Below are 20,216 nucleotides of genomic sequence, written 5' to 3'. Positions count from 1 at the left end.
GCCCTTGCCTTCGGCTCAGATTGGCACAGGGCCCGAAGGACTTAGTCCCTCCGGAGGCCTTCCGCCGCTGCTTTCTATCCATCCTTGCCATGTATCAGGGCGCTGGCGTTGTTTATACTGACAGTTAGATGGTTGCTGGTCGTGTCGGTTATGCTCTGACTCTAGGGGACCACTACGAACAACATTCCTTGCTGGCTGGCTGCAGCGTTTTCACTGCTGAGCTGGTCGCCATCTTTTGTGCCCTAGAGTATATCCGCTCCTGCTCAGGTGAGTCCTTCGTTATCTGTAGCGACTCCCTGAGCAGTTTATGAGCTATTGACCAGTGTTTCCCTCGCTCTCATCTGGTGATGGCTGTCCAGGAGTACCTCCATGCTCTTGCCCATTGCGGCCGCTGTGTGGCCTTTGTGTGGACCCCAGGCCATGTTGGGATACCCGGCAATGAAAATGTTAACTGCCTGGCGAAAGAGGCCACCAGTAAACCATCTCTGGACATTGGCCTCCCGGAGACTGATTTGCGAGCTGTCTTACGCCCCAAAGTTTTCACGCTTTGGGACGCTGAATGGCGCGATCTGACCACACCCAATAAACTTCGTGCTATCAAGGAGACAACGACTGTGTGGCGCTCCTCCTTGCGAGTCTCTCGCAAAGGAGTCTGTCGTCCTCTGCCGAGTGCGCATTGGGCACACACGGATGGCGCACGCCCACTTATTGCGCCGTGAGGACCCCCCTCTATGCCGCTGCGGGTCGGCATTAACAGTGGTCCACATTTTGTTGGCCTGTCCACTTTTAACTGTGCTCTGGCAGACGTTTGCACTGCCTGATACGCTCCCTGCCCTTTTAACTGATAACAATGCTAAGGCAGGCTTAGTTTTGCGTTTTATTCGGGCAGGGGGCTCTTATCACGTAATCTAAGTGTTTGTCCTTTTGTATTGATTTTGGCCTTTGGCCATCGATTTTAGTCTGAGTTTTTAGTGTGTTTTTTCTTTCGGCGGTTGTCTTTTCCTTTTTTGTCTCAATGGTCGGCCAACCACTGTCACACTCTGTGTGATTTTAATTCGTTTTGTCTGTTCTCTGCCCGCATCTCGTGGTCGTGCGGTAGCGTTCTCGCTTCCCACGCCCGGGTTCCTGGGTTCGATTCCCGGCGGGGTCAGGGATTTTCTCTGCCTCATGATGGCTGGGTGTTGTGTGATGTCCTTAGGTTAGTTAGGTTTAAGTAGTTCTAAGTTCTAGGGGACTGATGACCATAGATGTTAAGTCCCATAGTGCTCAGAGCCATTTGAACCATTTTTTGTCTGTTCTCTGTCTGAGTCTGTCTTGTCCTGTGTCGTCTGTCAACTTTTCCTTCTTCGCTTTTATTCTGTGTGGGTGTTTTTAAGTTTTGGAAAAAGGGACCGATGACCGTAGCAGTCTGGTCCCTTTAATCCCCCAAACCAACCAACCAACCAAAGTTGCTATCTGATGGAAAATCTCTGTCCGGCCGAGGCAGATTGACAGAAATGGAAATAGACCTTCTTCACAGTTATTATGGACTGGCCATTAGATGAACTGCACCTCTGAATGATGTTACAGCAATGATAAATGATGTATGGGTCACCTCCTTTCATAAGTTGTACACAGATGACCACCCTAATCACAGACTTTGCCCGTAGGAGCAGATTCTTGGTGTGATTACCAAAAAGCAAAAGGAAGTGATCAAATATACCATCATAATCATTCTCTTCCTGAGCCTATTACGAACGAAATAAAGCCAATTTTTAGAGACCTGAGTGACCCTGCTTTGCTTAGTAAATGTCTTCATGGGGGCACTCAGAATACAAATGGAAGTTTCAACCATTGCATATGGGAAAGATTACCCAAGAATGTTTTTGTAGAACTAAATACATTAAAAGTTGGTGTACTAGATGCAGTGATATGTTTCAATGATGGAGTGATAGGAGGGTTGGAAGTCCTGAGAAATTTAGGCATAAAATGTGACTCTAATGCGGAAGATCAGTTGCTTGCGTGTGACAGACAATGGGTGCATGAAGCTGAAAGATTCACTCTTCAAGTTACCAAAGAAGAAGAAGTGCTAAAAGGAATACCAAGATGAAGCTTGAAGATGAAGAAACACTGCAGGATGAAGACTATGCTAGACATCTTGCAAAGATGACATGTTTTGTCATGGATAGTTGAGTCAGCATGAGAGTGTTATGGAGATGCTCAACAAACTGTAGTGGCAGACACTACAAGAGGGGCATAGTGTATTGTGGAGAGGTTTAGTATTAAACTTCCATAAGCGTACATTCTGGGAAGAGGCAGTATTATTATTACGACTTCCTGCGTATGTCTCATGGATTGATGATAACGAGAAAATCCAAGAAATTGGACCTGGTACGGAGATTTACCAACTATCATTCACCAATGGACCTTCCCATGAGTCACAGCATGCTCCAGCGAAGTCAAGGCTATGCTGATGCTAGCTAGCTGCTGGCAGGGTCACCCAAGCTGGACAGGCCTCAACGCTAGACGAATTTCTCACATAGAGCAGAGAGGGCTCTATAGGCAAAGGGAAGTCAACCTCCTCAGTGGAGTAAACCAAAGAGAAAATCCTGGATCTCCAGATTGGGGGTTGGGCATGGGGCTAACAAATGCACCTCATAGAGTGGAATTGTTGCAGATACCACACATTGGCCTCGGAAGGACATGGATTACACGATAGGGCAAAGAAAAATATTAACAAGATGGAAAACAGATATCATGATTACCACTTGGAAGTGAGAACACTTAAGAGACCTGACATACTGCAAGAAATTAGAGGAGAAATGGGTATGTATTGAGTGAAAATAGCTGCATTACAACAAATACGATGGAAAGGACAGGGAATGATTGCACTGGGGAAACACATACAGAGAAAATACAGGCCATCACAGTACTCTCTTTCTTATACATAGCTCAATGAAGGCAAAAATAATAAGTGTCAAAGATATTGCTAACATGTTGTGTTCTTTGAGACTGTAGTTAATATAGGTAAAACAGAGTATATGATGAAGGGATATTCGTGTGTGGTAGAAGAAAGATTTCAATAAAGATAAACGGGAAAAGAGTACCAAAGAGAGGAAATGTTTAAATGCCTTGATTCGATAATGACAGAAGATAGCAGAACAATAGCAGAAATTCAAGAAAGGGTAGCAAGTGCAAACCGATGTTAATCCTCGCAGAATGTATTCAAGTCCAGAAATGTTAGTAGGAATACAAAAATCCAAGTATATTTGACTATATTTAGACCTATAGCAATGTATGGATCGGAAGGCTCAGTTATGGCCACAAGAGAGGAAGGCTGGTTATTGAGATGGGAAAAGAAATTCTGAGAAAGGTATTTGGGCTAGTGAGAGAGCAAGGAAGCTGGAGAATAAGGACAAATGCAGAACTAAAGACACTTTAAGGACAGATGAATATTGTAGTGAAAAGTGAGCAAGGAAGAATAAGGTGGGCTAGACATGTGCAGAGAATGCTAGAAACTGAAAGTGTTTAGAAAGTGTTTGTAGGAAACCTTAAAGGGAGAAGGAGAAGAGGAAGATCCAGAAAAAGTTGTCTTGAAGATATGGAGGAGGACCTCAAAGTAATGGGAATCAGGAACTGGAGAAGGAAAGCAGGGGGCAACGAAGAATGGAGGCAGGCTACAAAGGGGGTCAAGATTTTGCCATGACTGTAGTGTCCACCTGTAAGCAAGCAAGCAAGTATTCACACATGAAGCAGGGAAGGTGATCCTATAGTAGTACCAGAAGTACCCTCCACTACACATCATAAGATGGCTTGTTGAGTGTAAATATAGATATATATGTAGATATGATAGTTTGTAAAGGATGTTTTCTCTTAAAGGAACATTTTGCTGTTAGTACTAGTTGTGTAAACGGAAACTGTGAGAAGTGTGTATTTAGAGTCAAGTTCATATCAAGAGTCCAGTATTTGAAGTGGTAGACGGTAAAAAGCCCTGACTGTCAATTTTGCAACGATTAGGCTGAACATATTATCTTTTGTATTTTCAAATGCACCATGTGTTGTTAATAATTAGTTCCACCTAAAAAGTATTGCTTTTGCTTATTGCAGTTATATTCTTATCTTTGAATTTAACCAAAATATAATGTGGAATAACCCAAAATAATGTCCTAGAAGGTTGCACACAGGTATTTCATTTGCATCACAGTGAGTGCCCATACTGTACCTGCCTGCTACTACTTGTGGTACTTAGTCTGATCATTACTTTTGTAATTTTTCCTCTGTCAGTTGGTCCCAAAATGATGAGACGAGTGTAAGTCATTAACAGTCCCTTCAGATCTATTCAGAGGCTTTTGTTGCATAATAGCATGGTATTCCCAAAGCAGACACCTAGCTATTGAATTAATGTTGTGATAAGACACTCACGCCCCATCGTCACAGCTTTACTTCTGACAGTACCTCATCTCCTACCTCCCAAACTTTACAGAAGCTCTCCTGCGAATCTTGCAGAACTAGCACTCCTGAAAGAAAGGATATTGCGGAGACATGGCGTAGCCACACAATCTTGGGGATGTTCCAGAATGAGATTTTCACTCTGCAGCGGAGTGTGCTCTGATATGAAACTTCCTGGCAGATTAAAACTGTGTGCCGGACCATGACTTGAACTTGGGACCTACCTTGGTAGAGCACTTGCCCGCGAAAGGCAAAGGTCCCGAGTTCGAGTCTCGGTCCGGCACACAGTTTTAATCTGCCAGGAAGTTCCATATCAGCTCACACTCCGCTGCTGAGTGAAAATCTCATTCTGGAAAGTTTCCAGATATTTCCTGTGATGTTGGGAAGTGCAACTACACTAACAGCATGAAGACTGCATTTCCGTAGCTGAGCTCTTGCTTGAGTGAGATGGATAGTTCACATTACTGAAGACTCAAATGCTACGAACTCTTGAGCAGAGATGGCAACCAACCAAGATCTGTGGCACAAAATTTTTGTAGCCAAACTGCTATAACTATAGTGTCAGATAATTGTATAAATTGAGATTCAGACAGACTACAATATTAAAAAAAATTACTTTCGCACTAAATCAGTAGTACAATGTTCACGTATTAGATACACTTTACAAACTGCCACATCATGATGCCAGCTTGTGCAAACTGGCACTTCAAACTATGACAGCTATCACATGTCCTTAAACCCCCCCCCCCTCCCCCCCCCCCCCCCCCCCCCCGCCCCCAACACCTTTTTCTAAGAAGTCCAAAACTGAATTATTGCAAAATTCTGACAGTGCAATCCAGTAGTTAACCCAAAGGCCTTTGAAACTGTGATAGGTATGTGGAGGAAGTGTTGAAAATTCACACTAATTTGCTATACTGTTTGATAACTGACGTTTTTCCTACATTATTGCTGAAATTGTTCTGAAGTAATAGTAATAAATAAAAATTAGTGAAGCGACCAACATTTTCTCTGTGTTTGATGAAGACACCATTCATATAATGAAAGGAGGAGATTGTAGTCATTAATTATAAAAATGTGTGTGTTTTCCATACTACTCCTAAACCACTGGGCCGATTTCAACCAAATTTGGTACGCATATACCTTACTGTCAGGTGAAAATTGCTGGTGGCGGGTCGAAGAACCACCTATATATCAAAGGGGTGGGGATGAAATGAAAGCATAGACTGCAATGCGTGAACGCCCAGACTTCATTCATCTAATATTTGAGAATGAGGGTAGTTAGTGACAATTAATTTCAAATTTTTACGAAATTTTTTCTCGCTGGCAATCCCAACAAAATGAAGAAAGGAAAATTTTTATCGCTTACTACTTTTTAACTGCTCATGCAGTAAAAGTACTGCATAAGGCATGATTTTATAATTTATTACTTCTAACTGTATTCATGACACTTTTGCAGGCAGTATGCACACACACACCACTTAATTTAAGTGAAATTATATCATTATACAACACACAGTTCAGGGTATATGCTGTCATAAACAATGAGATGTGTGAAAAACTGCCACTTTGTGCATGATGTTTAAATTTATTCCTTAATTGGTATTAATTCCATTTGCAACACATTGTGCAGACTGTATTCACATATGCCACTGAAAGTACCTACAAAATTATATCAATGTACGACATACAGTTCAGGAGATATGATATCATGAGCATTAAGCAGAAGGCCAGACATTGCATGGTACAGGAGTGGATGCACAGCTATAAGTAAATACCTGGGCAACACCAGGCTTCTGTTCTAGTATTTAATGAGACAAAATGATAAATTGATAACTAGCTAAATATTTTTTTTTTTTTTTTTGCTTAATTTAGTTATTGGCTCAGTAATGCATCGTTGGTCCAGGGGTTTTGAGCAAATAAAATCGCGAGTGGAAACACTACACGATGTATTGCTGCAGGATTTGAAGACCAGGAGTGAAAGAACTTCATCAAAGCTTCTGAAGTTACAAGAAGAACCACCACCACCTTGGCAGGATATGGAAATGCTGTGAGTAATGACATTGTTTTTCTTTCTCTCTCTAACATTTCTTTCTCTCTTTCTCCTTTTTATTGCATGTGGCATTTAAGGCACCTTCTTCTACTGTTTTCATGTATGAATGCTGTGGTGTAGCTAACTGATAGTAACAGGTAGAATATTTAAAATGGGGTATAGTGAACACACAAACTCAAGTGAAAATAACCTTTCAGCTTTCAGCACATATCTCAGAGAGAACAAAACACTCCACTGAAAGTACTGACAGAAGTCTTGCTATTTTGCATAATGTCTCCAAAGGCTAATTTTAGAAGAAATACAGATCTTCATTCATATTACTAAGCACCCAGAACACATACTAAATGAATAAACAGAATTGTGCAGCAAACAGTTCATGGAAAATTTTGAAAGCACATGAATTGGTATGTGAAAGGCACTCCATTCTGCATTAATCACTAAATACACAACCAAAAATGATTCACAGAAACCTTCAACAGCACCATAATCAGCATATGAATTGCCCTCCATCCTACCTTAATCACTCACAAAATATGAGACTGCAAACTATACACTGGAAACAATATTATCGTCTATGGATTCCATTGAAAAATGATTGAAACAGTATGCTTTCTCTTAAATAGTGTTGGAAAGGAAATGAAAATTTATTATGTAACCATGATGTGATGAAACACTGTCACGCACTGAAAATAGTGATACTAATACAATCACTGAGTACTGAATATATCAGAGATTATATGAGACCTTATAACAAAATTCTTTGTATCTACATCAGTCAGAATTACAACACCTAGAATAAATAATCCAGTGAGACATAAAGTGTAATCCAACAAGAAAAAATTCACCATTGTATATACAATACTGTTGTCATGTGGATCTCATAATGCTTAATAATAAATGTGCCACAATTATCAAAAAAATTTATGTATTATGCACAGCATTAACATAAAACTGTAAGGTATAAGCATAACTGTGACATCTTCTAACATAGGTATGAGATACATTTATGTGTGATATATTGTGCACATCAACTATATATTAAACACAAATATGTAAGTAGTTAACATATGAATCATTTCATCACTGAGATCTTTATGATTCACATTCTATGCATCTAATTATAACAAATGCTTTTGTCTGTAATAGATGGCTTGTGATAATGGGCAAAGCACAAAACTAGTCAGCCACTAAATATAGGGCAGTTTCGGTGTTCTGTGCATTCCCAATGTGCCACAGTCAGAGCAGACTGTCCTGTACAAATAAGAAAATATGCTGAGAGTCCCTCCTGTAAATTATGTAATGTCATGGTATTGTTTTGTATGTTTGTCTAGGATGTGTATAAGACAGGACAATTTACAGTGTGTTAACTGTAAGACGGCAAAGTTGTGAGGGGAGTGCGGGGAGAGGAGGAAGCAAGCATTGGCTGGCGACAGGAAAGGAGCCGTTGAGGGGGGGGGGGGGGGGACAAGGCACGCCTACCAGTTGCAGTGCTGGCACTACAAATTGCGCGTCATGCATACACGAAAGCAGATGAAAGGCTTGGAAGTAAAACTCACTTTAAATGTTGTTCGTAAACGAAACTGAAATCGTCATGTACATTAAAATATATGTCTGCTTGTGTCTGTGTATGTGCGGATGGATATGTGTGTGTGTGCGAGTGTATACCTGTCCTTTTTCCCCCTAAGGTAAGTCTTTCCGCTCCCGGGATTGGAATGACTCCTTACCTTCTCCCTTAAAACCCACATCCCTTCATCTTTCCCTCTCCTTCCCTTTCATTTACATTTAAATATGTCTGCTTGTGTCTGTATATGTGTGGATGGATATGTGTGTGTGTGTGTGTGTGTGCGAGTGTATACCCGTCCTTGTTTCACCCTAAGGTAAGTCTTTCCGCTCCCGGGATTGGAATGACTCCTTACCCTCTCCCTTAAAACCCACATCCTTTCGTCTTTCCCTCTCCTTCCCTCTTTCCTGATGAGGCAACAGTTTGTTGCGAAAGCTTGAATTTTGTGTGTATGTTTGTGTTTGTTTGTGTGTCTGTCGACCTGCCAGCACTTTCATTTGGTAAGTCACATCATCTTTGTTTTTAGATATATATTTCCTACGTGGAATGTTTCCCTCTATTATAACCATATATATATATATATATATATATATATATATATATATATATATATATGATGAGGCAACAATTTGTTGCGAAAGCTTGAATTTTGTGTGTATGTTTGTGTTTGTTTGTGTGTCTATCGACCTGCCAGCGTTTTTGTTCGGTAAGTCACCTCATCTTTGTATATATATATATATATATATATATATATATATATATATATAAAAAACAAAGATGATGTGACTTACCAAATGAAAGTGCTGGCAGGTCGACAGACACACAAACATACACACAAAATTCAAGCTTTCGCAACAAACTGTTGCCTCATCAGGAAAGAGGGAAGGAGAGGGAAAGACGAAAGGATGTGGGTTTTAAGGGAGAGGGTAAGGAGTCATTCCAATCCTGGGAGCGGAAAGACTTACCTTAGGGGGGAAAAAAGGACGGGTATACACTCGCGCACACACACACATATCCATCCACACATATACAGCACAAGCAGACATATTTAAAGACAAAGAGTTTGGGCAGAGATGTCAGTCGAGGCAGAAGTGCAGAGGCAAAGATGTTGTTGAATGACAGGTGAGGTATGAGTGGCGGCAACTTGAAATTAGCGGAGATTGAGGCCTGGCGGATAACGGGAAGAGAGGATATATTGAAGAGCAAGTTCCCATCCCCGGAGTTCGGATAGGTTGGTGTTAGTGGGAAGTATCCAGATAACCCGGACAGTGTAACGCTGTGCCAAGATGTGCTGGCCATGCACCAAGGCATGTTTAGCCACAGGGTGATACTCATTACCAACAAACACTGTCTGCCTGTGTCCATTCATGCGAATGGACAGTTTGTTGCTGGTCATTCCCACATAGAATGCGTCACAGTGTAGGCAGGTCAGTTGGTAGATCACGTGGGTGCTTTCACACGTGGCTCTGCCTTTGATCGTGTACACCTTCCGGGTTACAGGACTGGAGTAGGTGGTGGTGGGAGGGTGCATGGGACAGGTTTTACACCGGGGGCGGTTACAAGGGTAGGAGCCAGAGGGTAGGGAAGGTGGTTTGGGGATTTTATAGGGATGAACTAAGAGGTTACGAAGGTTAGGTGGACGGCGGAGAGACACTCTTGGTGGAGTGGGGAGGATTTCATGAAGTATGGATCTCATTTCAGGGCAGGATTTGAGGAAGTCGTATCCCTGCTGGAGAGCCACATTCAGAATCTGATCCAGTCCCGGAAAGTATCCTGTCACAAGTGGGGCACTTCTGTGGTTCTTCTGTGGGAGGTTCTGGGTTTTAGAGGATGAGGAAGTGGCTCTGGTTATTTGCTTCTGTACCAGGTCGGGAGGGTAGTTGCGGGATGCGAAAGCTGTTGTCAGGTTGTTGGTGTAATGCTTCAGGGATTCTGGACTGGAGCAGATTCGTTTGCCACGAAGACCTAGGCTATAGGGAAGGGACCGTTTGATGTGGAATGGGTGGCAGCTATCGTAATGGAGGTACAGTTGCTTGTTGGTGGGTTTGATGTGGACGGACATATGAAGCTGGCCATTGGACAGGTGGAGGTCAACATCAAGGAAAGTGGCATGGGATTTGGAGTAGGACCAGGTGAATCTGATGGAACCAAAGGAGTTGAGGTTGGAGAGGAAATTCTGGAGTTCTTCTTCACTGTGAGTCCAGATAATGATGATGTCATCAATAAATCTGTATTAAAGTTTGGGTTGGCAGGCCTGGGTAACCAAGAAGGCTTCCTCTAAGCGACCCATGAACTGGTTGGCGTACGAAGGGGTCATCCTGGTACTCATGGCTGTTCCCTTTAATTGTTGGTATGTCTGGCCTTCAAAAGTGAAGAAGTTGTGGGTCAGGATGAAGCTGGCTAAGGTAATGAGGAAAGAGGTTTTAGGTAGGGTGGCAGGTGATCGGCGTGAAAGGAAGTGCTCCATCGCAGCGAGGCCCTGGACGTGCGGGATCTTTGTGTATAAGGAAGTGGCATCAATGGTTACAAGGATGGTTTCTGGGGGTAACGGATTGGGTAAGGATTCCAGGCGTTCGAGAAAGTGGTTGGTGTCTTTGATGAAGGATGGGAGACTGCACGTAATGGGTTGAAGGTGTTGATCTACGTAGGCAGAGATACGTTCTGTGGGGGCTTGGTAACCAGCTACAATGGGGCGGCCGGTATGATTGGGTTTGTGAATTTTAGGAAGAAGGTAGAAGGTAGGGGTGCGGGGTGTCGGTGGGGTCAGGAGGTTGATGGAATCAGGTGAAAGGTTTTGTAGGGGGCCTAAGGTTCTGAGGATTCCTTGAAGCTCCGCCTGGACATCAGGAATGGGATTACCTTGGCAAACTTTGTATGTGGTGTTGTCTGAAAGCTGACGCAGTCCCTCAGCCACATACTCCCGACGATCAAGTACCACGGTCGTGGAACCCTTGTCCGCCGGAAGAATGACGATGGACCGGTCAGCCTTCAGATCACGGATAGCCTGGGCTTCAGCAGTGGTGATGTTGGGAGTAGGATTAAGGTTTTATAAGAAGGATTGAGAGGGAAGGCTGGAAGTCAGAAATTCCGGGAAGGTTTGGAGAGGGTGATTTTGAGGAAGAGGAAGTGGGTCCCGCTGTGACAGAGGACGGAACTGTTCCATGCAGGGTTCAATTTGGATAGTGTCTTGGGGAGTTGGATCATTAGGGGTTGGATTAGGATCATTTTTCTTCCTGGCAAAGTGATACTTCCAGCAGAGAGTACGAGTGTAGGACAGTAAATTTTTGACGAGGGCTGTTTGGTTGAATCTGGGAGTGGGGCTGAAGGTGAGGCCTTTGGATAGGACAGAGGTTTCGGCTGCCTCGACTGACATCTCTGCCCAAACTCTTTGTCTTTAAATATGTCTGCTTGTGTCTGTATATGTGTGGATGGATATGTGTGTGTGTGTGCGAGTGTATACCCATCCTTTTTTCCCCCTAAGGTAAGTCTTTCCGCTCCCGGAATTGGAATGACTCCTTACCCTCTCCCTTAAAACCCACATCCTTTCGTCTTTCCCTCTCCTTCCCTCTTTCCTGATGAGGCAACAGTTTGTTGCGAAAGCTTGAATTTTGTGTGTATGTTTGTTTGTTTGTGTTTGTTTGTTTGTGTTTGTTTGTTTGTGTGTCTGTCGACCTGCCAGCACTTTTATTTGGTAAGTCACATCATCTTTGTTTTTAGATATATTTTTCCTATGTGGAATGTTTCCCTCTATTATAACCATATCATTAATTTGAACCCAACAATTACGTTTGTTATTGTCGCTGTTGCATTCCGAAATCTTTCCTGTCATCTTATTTTCTCTTTCTGATTTTACCAGTAGTCTCACTTTGTATTCACCTTCCTCTTTTTACCGTAATACAATTTTATCCTGCCTATATATACTCAATAATACATAACCCACTTCCAAACCATAACCAAAAAAATTTTTATTTTCCGCTTTCAACACTACTGCTCCTATAAAATCCACCATTTTTAGTTCAATAACAGCTGCTTTCACGTATTAAACAACCATTTCGGCTAGTTCTAATAACTTTCACTTTACTTCCACGTCCGTTTTTCGTGCATCACTGATCATTTTTAGCCGCTCCCCACAGGTTTTAACGTCATTATTACAATTGTTAGCCCCATTTTCGTAATCTTTCACCACAACACCACTCCTTTTAATACATTTACACGTTTTTTCGAAATTTTCCCGAATTTCTCTGTCTTTAACGTGTTTTAGCGGCAACACAACCACCTAACCTTCATGCACATCGCTGTCTACCAACCCAAGTTCACCACAGGATCAACTTAACTAACACTTTTTCGCCTTTTTTCATACCAGATCTCCAGTTACTTTCTAGTTCACCCTTCACTAGAACAGGGTAAAGGAATACAGTAGAGACGAACGGGTAGTTGGGAGAGATGAAATAGTGAAGGCAGTGGAGGAGATATAGTTAAAAAGACAAAAAATCTAAAGATCAAAGTCTAAAAAGTGAGAGTGACAGGAAGTTCAAAACGGCTAAACAGGAATGGCTAGAGAACAAATGTAAGGATTTAGAAGCATGTATCACTAGGGTAAAGACACATTCATTCTCCAGGAAAATTAAAAGTGGCCTTTGGAAAAAGGAGAACCACCTGGATGAATATCAGGAACTCAGATGGAAAAGCAGTCCGAAGCAAAGAAAGAAATGTGGAAGGTGGAAGGAGTACAAAGAGAGCCTGTGCAAGGGAGATGTACAATAGGGCAGTATTACAGAAATGGAAAAGGATGTAGATGATAAGATAGGAGACATGATACTGCGAGAAAACTTTGACACCTCACTGAAAGACCTAAGTTAAAACAAGGACACAGGCATAGAGAACATTTCGTTAGAACTACTGACAGCCTTGGGAGAACCAGCCAGGACAAAACTCTTCCATCTCGTGAGCGAGATGTATGAAATAGGCAAAATACTCTCAGATTTTAAAAAAGATATAATAATTCTAATTCCAAAGAAAGCAGGTACTGAGAGGTATGAATGTTGTCGAACCATTAGTTACTTACTTTCATGTTCCATGGTTCATTTTTCACCATTGTTGGACTGCCATCTCAATGTGCTTATTGTATCTGTGAGACACTCTCCCGCTATTTTGAAATTACAGAAAACAAGCTGCCCTTCTTTAAACCTTTTTGATGTCCGTTGTCAGTCCTTTTGGTCTCATCTCAGCATTTCTTCATAGTAACTATACCTTTTCTTCACTCTCTTTTAGTTTTCTATATTTCGTTTTCTGACTTATCTCCCCCCCCCCCTCCCCCCCACCTACCACATATGATGCACTTAGTTTTCCATTTTTATTAACTCATGTACAATGGTTTGCAGTAATCTCTGTCTTGCGCATTACCCTCTCTTCCACCTGCAAACTCTCAGGTTCTCAAATCTTGTCTGGTGCAGTCCCCAGCAGTCAGTCTTTCCTTCTCAGCCTGTCCAGTATGTAGTCTCCCATGACCTGGGGATCTGGGCGATCTTTCCAAACTGTCCCCATTTCCTAAATCTCACCAGTCCTTTTCCTTCACCCCTCTTCCTTCTCCTTCAACTCTCCTTCCAAAAGGAGCCTCTGGCTCTGAAAGTCTGCAAATTTAAATACTTTAATATGCATGCTCTCCTGCTGCCGCTTGTTGGGTGGTATCCAGCTATATCCCTTTTAATTTGCTTGATATAAAACTCTCAATGGTTGTAAATACTATTTCTCTGAATCCAAGCCACATTTGTTTGACACATACATAATTAGTATGGAAGGAATAGAGACTAGGAAGGTGTCAATTTTCACTCTCCTTTTTAAACTGACTTATTGTGTATTTATTTCTAGTGGATTTTTACGTCACGGTATTCAATTTCCCTAGACATTGTGGGCTCTAATTTCTGTATCATCTGTGTTTTCAGATATATTTTTCCCACGTGGAATGTTTCCCTCTATTATATGTATGTATATAAAAAAACACAAATGATGTGACTTACCGAACGAAAGTGTTGGCAGGTCGATAGACACACAAACACAAACATACGCACGAAATTCAAGCTTTCGCAACGAACTGTTGCCTCATCAGGAAAGAGGGAAGGAGAGGGAAAGACGAAAGGATGTGGGTTTTAAGGGAGAGGGTAAGGAGGCATTCCAATCCCAGGAGCGGAAATACTTACCTTGAGGGAAAAAAGGACGGGTATACACTCGCGCGCACACACACACACACACACACACACACACACACACATCCATCCGCACATACACAGACACAAGCAGACATTTGTAAAAGGCAAATTTTACAAATGTCTGCTTGTGTCTGTGTATGTGCGGATGGATATGTGTGTGTATGTGTGCGAGTGTATACCCCTTTTTTCCCCCTAAGAAACCATTCATCCGATTGCTATGAAATTTTGGTGATTCGTTCTCCGTACGCCCACGAAGGTTCCTACCCGAAAAAAAAGAAATAACACACATTCTTGAGGAGATATGACGTCATAAACAATGAGATGCCACCGCGGGAAAAATACCCAGATTTATGCATCCACTATTTGAGAATGAGAGCACTTAGCGATTAGCGACAAACGTTACATACAATTTCAAACCTTTACGAAAATTTTTCTCGCTGACAGCCCCCACAAAATAATGAAAGGAAAAAAGGTTGTCGCTTACTACATTTTCTCAGCATACCGTAAATCTGCCGCAGTAGGCATGACGTTTTAATGTATTATTTCGTTACTATTAACTCTAATCGCAACATATTTCGCATACAGTATCCACATATATCAGTAAATGCGCCAGCAAATTTATGTCTCTTTACGACATATAATTCAGGAGATATGACATGGCAATCATCGAGATGCGTGAAAAAGTGCCGCATCAGGCATGGCGTTTTGTTCTATTATTTCTTCACTACTAACACTATTCGCAACAAGTTTCGCAAACGTGTTAAAATAAAAGCAACTGCCTCTTCATTTATTTTGATAATGTTTCGCACCACTGCACAATAAAAACACGCAGAACAGTACAGCGCAAAACAATAACAAAGCAGACGACAATGGCTACCTTGTACAACACAGTCAGCTACATAATGTTGGCAGCAGTCGAAACTGCGTGCATACCGAAGCCTCCTGACGTTTACCGACTTCTGCCGATTCAGGACTAGGGAGAGGTCTACCATCTAAAAGTTTACACACTGTATGCAGAATTTTCGTACAAGAAGTTGTGTGATTAAAGGCAACCAGTCACCAAATAGATAAGCTTTGCGATGTTGATAGGCATTCAGATGTTCAATTGAAACTTACAGCTCAGCTTTTAAACTCACACATAGGCTGTGAAGTTGGGCATTCTCATGATACTTTGGCATATTTTCTGAAACTGATGTGAAAACACACCGCTGCACCAAATGTGTTTTTAATAATTTGTTGAACAGGTTTGAACCAAACACATGGACTGTAGACTTCCATCCTTTGGGAACTGAAAACCCAAGTACTACTTGTGTAGACAATTTTGTGAAAGCATCTCTGTTTATTGTGAAGACACTGTAACTCCACAAAAGAGAATAAAAGATTTTGTATTACAATGCTTCCTGTGCCCGTCACTTGCACTTACTTCTCAAAGTGTAAAGCTAAACATGTGTTGTCAGTTGAACTGAACACCTCCTGAAGCATCAAGGAATAGTTAGATTAGTAATGGAGGGAATAAAAATTGTACAGGGAGAGCAGAGATTAACTACAAAAAGCAGATTCAAGTGGATGTCAGTTGCAACATTTGTGCAGAAATTGAGAGACTTGAAGGGAATGAACTGGTGTGGAGAGCTGCATCAAACCAGTCTTTGTACTGAAGACCACAACAACTTGAAACTTTCCTGAAACATTTAAATAAAATAAGTTTGTTTTACATTATGGACAGAGTAAACTCCTTTTGCTATCTAATAGGATTCTGGAATAAGTAAGTAAAAGATTCATCTAGCGAACTATGTTGGAGAAAACCTGGAGAATATGAGAATATCTTCTTCTTTGCCAACTATACATTACACATCCTGTAAACTTCACTAGGGCTAAAGAGCAAGATTCGAGCGTTATGCCTCGTTTACACCAGAATGAATGGAAGTGAACACAAGCAAACAAACATTCACAAACAATTCAGTAATGTTCAATACAATTCACCTGTATTTCAGAACTAATATTTACAGTGGAGGGAACTCGCTTCAGGGTGCCCTCGATACAACAATTAAACACTGGTTATAGCTACAGTGAAAATGTGATATTCAGTTGGGATTATTTTGCATAGCTTGTGTCAATTTGAATAGATACTCGACTCATATACTTACGGTTGCTGGCTGCTTCAGTGTACCCTCAATGTGTTGGAAAAAATACACTATCTAATCAAAAGTAACTAGGTCGGTTGAATTACAGCATTCTGTCATAGCGGATTTGCTATCCTGGAGGGGACAAGTATGTATCTGGTGTTCCACAATGCACTCCTGAACAAAGTGTTGAGATTCAATCTACTTTCTTGTTTTGATGTTTGCAGAGATCTCTATATATGCTGAGATGAATATCTATTTTCTAGGAACGCAAATTGAAGGTGTTTCAGTTCCACTTGCAGGTTGCCGGCATCTGACAAGACCTCCAAAATGATCATTGTTTGTGCCAGATAGTGATAACTAGTTCAGTGAACTTTCAAAATGTGAATTGTCCAAGTGTACCAACTAGTTGCCACTATCCAGCACAAACAGTTGGTATTCACCAAACCCATACCATCTCAGATGTCAAAAACCTGCATTTGGAATTGGAGCACCTCCAAACTGTGTTTGTAGAAAATGGATATTCCTCTCAGCACATACAAAGAGCACAACAAACATACAAATGACACGAAAGTGTCAGTGTTGCAAATCATATATATATGTCAAACGACACACGATGTTTAGCAGTGCATCATGGAGCACCAATGAAATACTCACCTCCTCCAAGACATCAAATCCACTATCGCAGAACACTGTAATTCTACTGGCCATATGATGAAATACAAAACAAAAATTGTGACCCAGACTTCAAACTTTTGGAACTCTGTTATCAATGGATAAGTGTGAATATGCCTAGCTGAGGACCAGTTAGATAATCCTTGGAATCTTGTTGCAGAAAAACTTTGTGTTCTGCAGTGTTAAATTTCACAGATAGTGTACTTGTTTGAAGTCAGTGGTAGACATAAAGCATTGTCTGAAATTGTAATAAATGCTTTCTCTGAAAATCATTTTGAACAAATGATTCAGGAGCCCAAATGAAGTGTATATAGTTGTGATAAATACTAGACATCTTTAAAACAAACTATCCTATGCAGATAGAGCATCAGGATGGTCACAGAAATTAGAGACCACAATGTCTAGGGAGATTGAATACCGTGACGTAAAAATCCACTAGAAATAAATACACAATAAGTCAGTTTAAAAAGGAGAGTGAAAATTGACACCTTCCTAGTCTCTATTCCTTCCATACTAATTATGTATGTGTCAAACAAATGTGGCTTGGATTCAGAGAAATAGTATTTACAACCATTGAGAGTTTTATATCAAGCAAATTAAAAGGGATATAGCTGGATACTACCCAACAAGCGGCAGCAGGAGAGCGTGCATATTAAAGTATTTAAATTTGCAGACTTTCAGAGCCAGAGGCTCCTTTTGGAAGGAGAGTTGAAGGAGAAGGAAGAGGGGTGAAGGAAAAGGACTGGTGAGATTTAGGAAATGGGGACAGTTTGGAAAGATCGCCCAGATCCCCAGGTCATGGGAGACTACATACTGGACAGGCTGAGAAGGAAAGACTGACTGCTGGGGACTGCACCAGACAAGATTTGAGAACCTGAGAGTTTGCAGGTGGAAGAGAGGGTAATGCGCAAGACAGAGATTACTGCAAACCATTGTACATGAGTTAATAAAAATGGAAAACTAAGTGCATCATATGTGGTAGATGGGGGGGAGGGGGGGGGGAGATAAGTCAGAAAACGAAATATAGAAAACTAAAAGAGAGTGAAGAAAAGGTATAGTTACTATGAAGAAATGCTGAGATGAGACCAAAAGGACTGACAACGGACATCAAAAAGGTTTAAAGAAGGGCAGCTTGTTTTCTGTAATTTCAAAATAGCGGGAGAGTGTCTCACAGATACAATAAGCACATTGAGATGGCAGTCCAACAATGGTGAAAAATGAACCATGGAACATGAAAGTAAGTAACTAATGGTTCGACAACATTCATACCTCTCAGTACCTGCTTTCTTTGGAATTAGAATTATTATATCTTTTTTAAAATCTGAGAGTATTTTGCCTATTTCATACATCTCGCTCACGAGATGGAAGAGTTTTGTCCTGGCTGGTTCTCCCAAGGCTGTCAGTAGTTCTAACGAAATGTTCTCTATGCCTGTGTCCTTGTTTTAACTTAGGTCTTTCAGTGAGGTGTCAAAGTTTTCTCGCAGTATCATGTCTCCTATCTTATCATCTACATCCTTTTCCATTTCTGTAATACTGCCCTCATGTACATCTCCCTTGCACAGGCTCTCTTTGTACTTCTTCCACCTTCCTTTCTTTGCTTCAGACTGCTTTTCCATCTGAGTTCCTGATATTCATCCAGGTGGTTCTCCTTTTTCCAAAGGCCACTTTTAATTTTCCTGGAGAATGAATGTGTCTTTACCCTAGTGATACATGCTTCTAAATCCTTACATTTGTTCTCTAGCCATTCCTGTTTAGCCGTTTTGAACTTCCTGTCACTCTCACTTTTTAGACTTTGATCTTTAGATTTTTTGTCTTTTTAACTATGTCTCCTCCACTGCCTTCACTATTTCATCTCTCCCAACTACCCGTTCGTCTCTACTGTATTCCTTTACCCTGTTCTAGTCATCTGTTGTCTAATGCTCCCTCTGAGTCTCTCAACAACCAGGTTCTTTCAATTTATCCATATCCTACTGCTTAATTTTCTACATTTTTTGAATTTCTTCAGTTTTAATATGCAGTTCATAACAAATAACTTGTGGTCAGAATCCACATCTGCCTCTTCAGATATCTTACAGTTTAAAATGAGGCTGTGAAATCTCTGTCTTACCATTATATAATCAGTGCTAAACCTTCAGGTGTCACTACGTCTCTTCCACGTATACAACCTTCTTTCATGATTCTTAAACCAAGTGTTAATGATGATTAAATTACATTTTGTGCAAAATTCTACCAGGCGGCTTTCTCTTTCTTTCCTTTCCCCAGTCCATATTCACCTACTATTTTTCCATCTCTTCTTTTGCCCGCTACTGACTTTCAGTCCCCCACATCACTATTGAATTTTCATCTCCCTTGACTATCTGAATAATTTGTTTTGTAACCACTTCATCATCTGCAAAACTAATTGGTGTATAAACTTGTGCTACTGTGGTGGGGGTGGTCTTTGTGTCTATCTTGACTACAAAATGCATTCACTATGCTATTCATAGTAGCTTATCCACATTCCCGTTTTATTATTCGTTATTAAACATACACCTGCATTACCCCTGTTTGACTTTGTATTTATAACCCTGTATTCACTTGACCAGAAGTTCCTTTCCTCCTGGCATCGAACTTCCAAAATTCTCACTATACCTAACTTTAGCCTACCCATTTCCCTTTTTAAATTTTCTAATCTACCTGACCAGTTAAGGATCTGACATTTCACACTCTTGTCTGTGGAACACCAGTTTTGTTTCTCCTGGTAACAACATCCTTCTTAGAAGTCCCCACATGGAGATCCAAATGGGGTACTATTTCACTACTGGAATATTTTACCCAAGACGATGCCATCATTTAACCATACAGTAGAGCTGCATTCCCTTGGGAAAAATTACAGCTGTAGTGTGCCCTTGCTTTCAGCTGTTCGCAGCACCAGAACAGCAAGGCTGTTTTGGTTGATGTTTCAAGGACTGATCAGTCAATCATCCAGACTGTGGCCCCTGCAACTACTGAAAAGGCTGTTGTCCCACTTTAGGAACCTCATGTTTGTCTTGCCTCTCAACAGATATCCCTCCATTTTGATTGCACATATGGTATGGCTATCTGTATTGCAGGGACATGCAAGCCTCCCCACCAGTGGCAAGGTCCATGGTCCGTGGGTGCATCCTCCCCCAAAATGATTTAAAACATTCAGTTAG

The 20,216-nt window shown here is 41.3% G+C and overlaps 1 protein-coding gene across 7 annotated transcripts in view; it reads left to right on the top strand.

The window, feature by feature from the left end:
- Positions 1–20,216, top strand: part of LOC124711372 (inhibitor of nuclear factor kappa-B kinase subunit alpha) — a 183,897-nt gene that overhangs the window by 114,897 nt on the left and 48,784 nt on the right. For all 7 annotated transcript variants that reach the window (XR_007005466.1, XM_047241418.1, XM_047241420.1 and 4 more), the window contains one exon: positions 6,301–6,475. Coding sequence is in view for 6 of the 7 variants with exons in the window: in XM_047241418.1 (XP_047097374.1) it covers positions 6,301–6,475 (175 nt within the window). In the remaining variant the exon portion in view is untranslated. The remainder of the gene's footprint in view (positions 1–6,300; positions 6,476–20,216) is intronic.

The sequence above is a fragment of the Schistocerca piceifrons genome, chromosome 8 (assembly GCF_021461385.2).
Source record: "Schistocerca piceifrons isolate TAMUIC-IGC-003096 chromosome 8, iqSchPice1.1, whole genome shotgun sequence".
In the NCBI taxonomy this organism is placed as follows: Eukaryota; Metazoa; Arthropoda; class Insecta; order Orthoptera; family Acrididae; genus Schistocerca; species Schistocerca piceifrons.
Note: the sequence above shows the minus strand (reverse complement) of the source record. Positions and strands in the feature narration are given on the sequence as shown.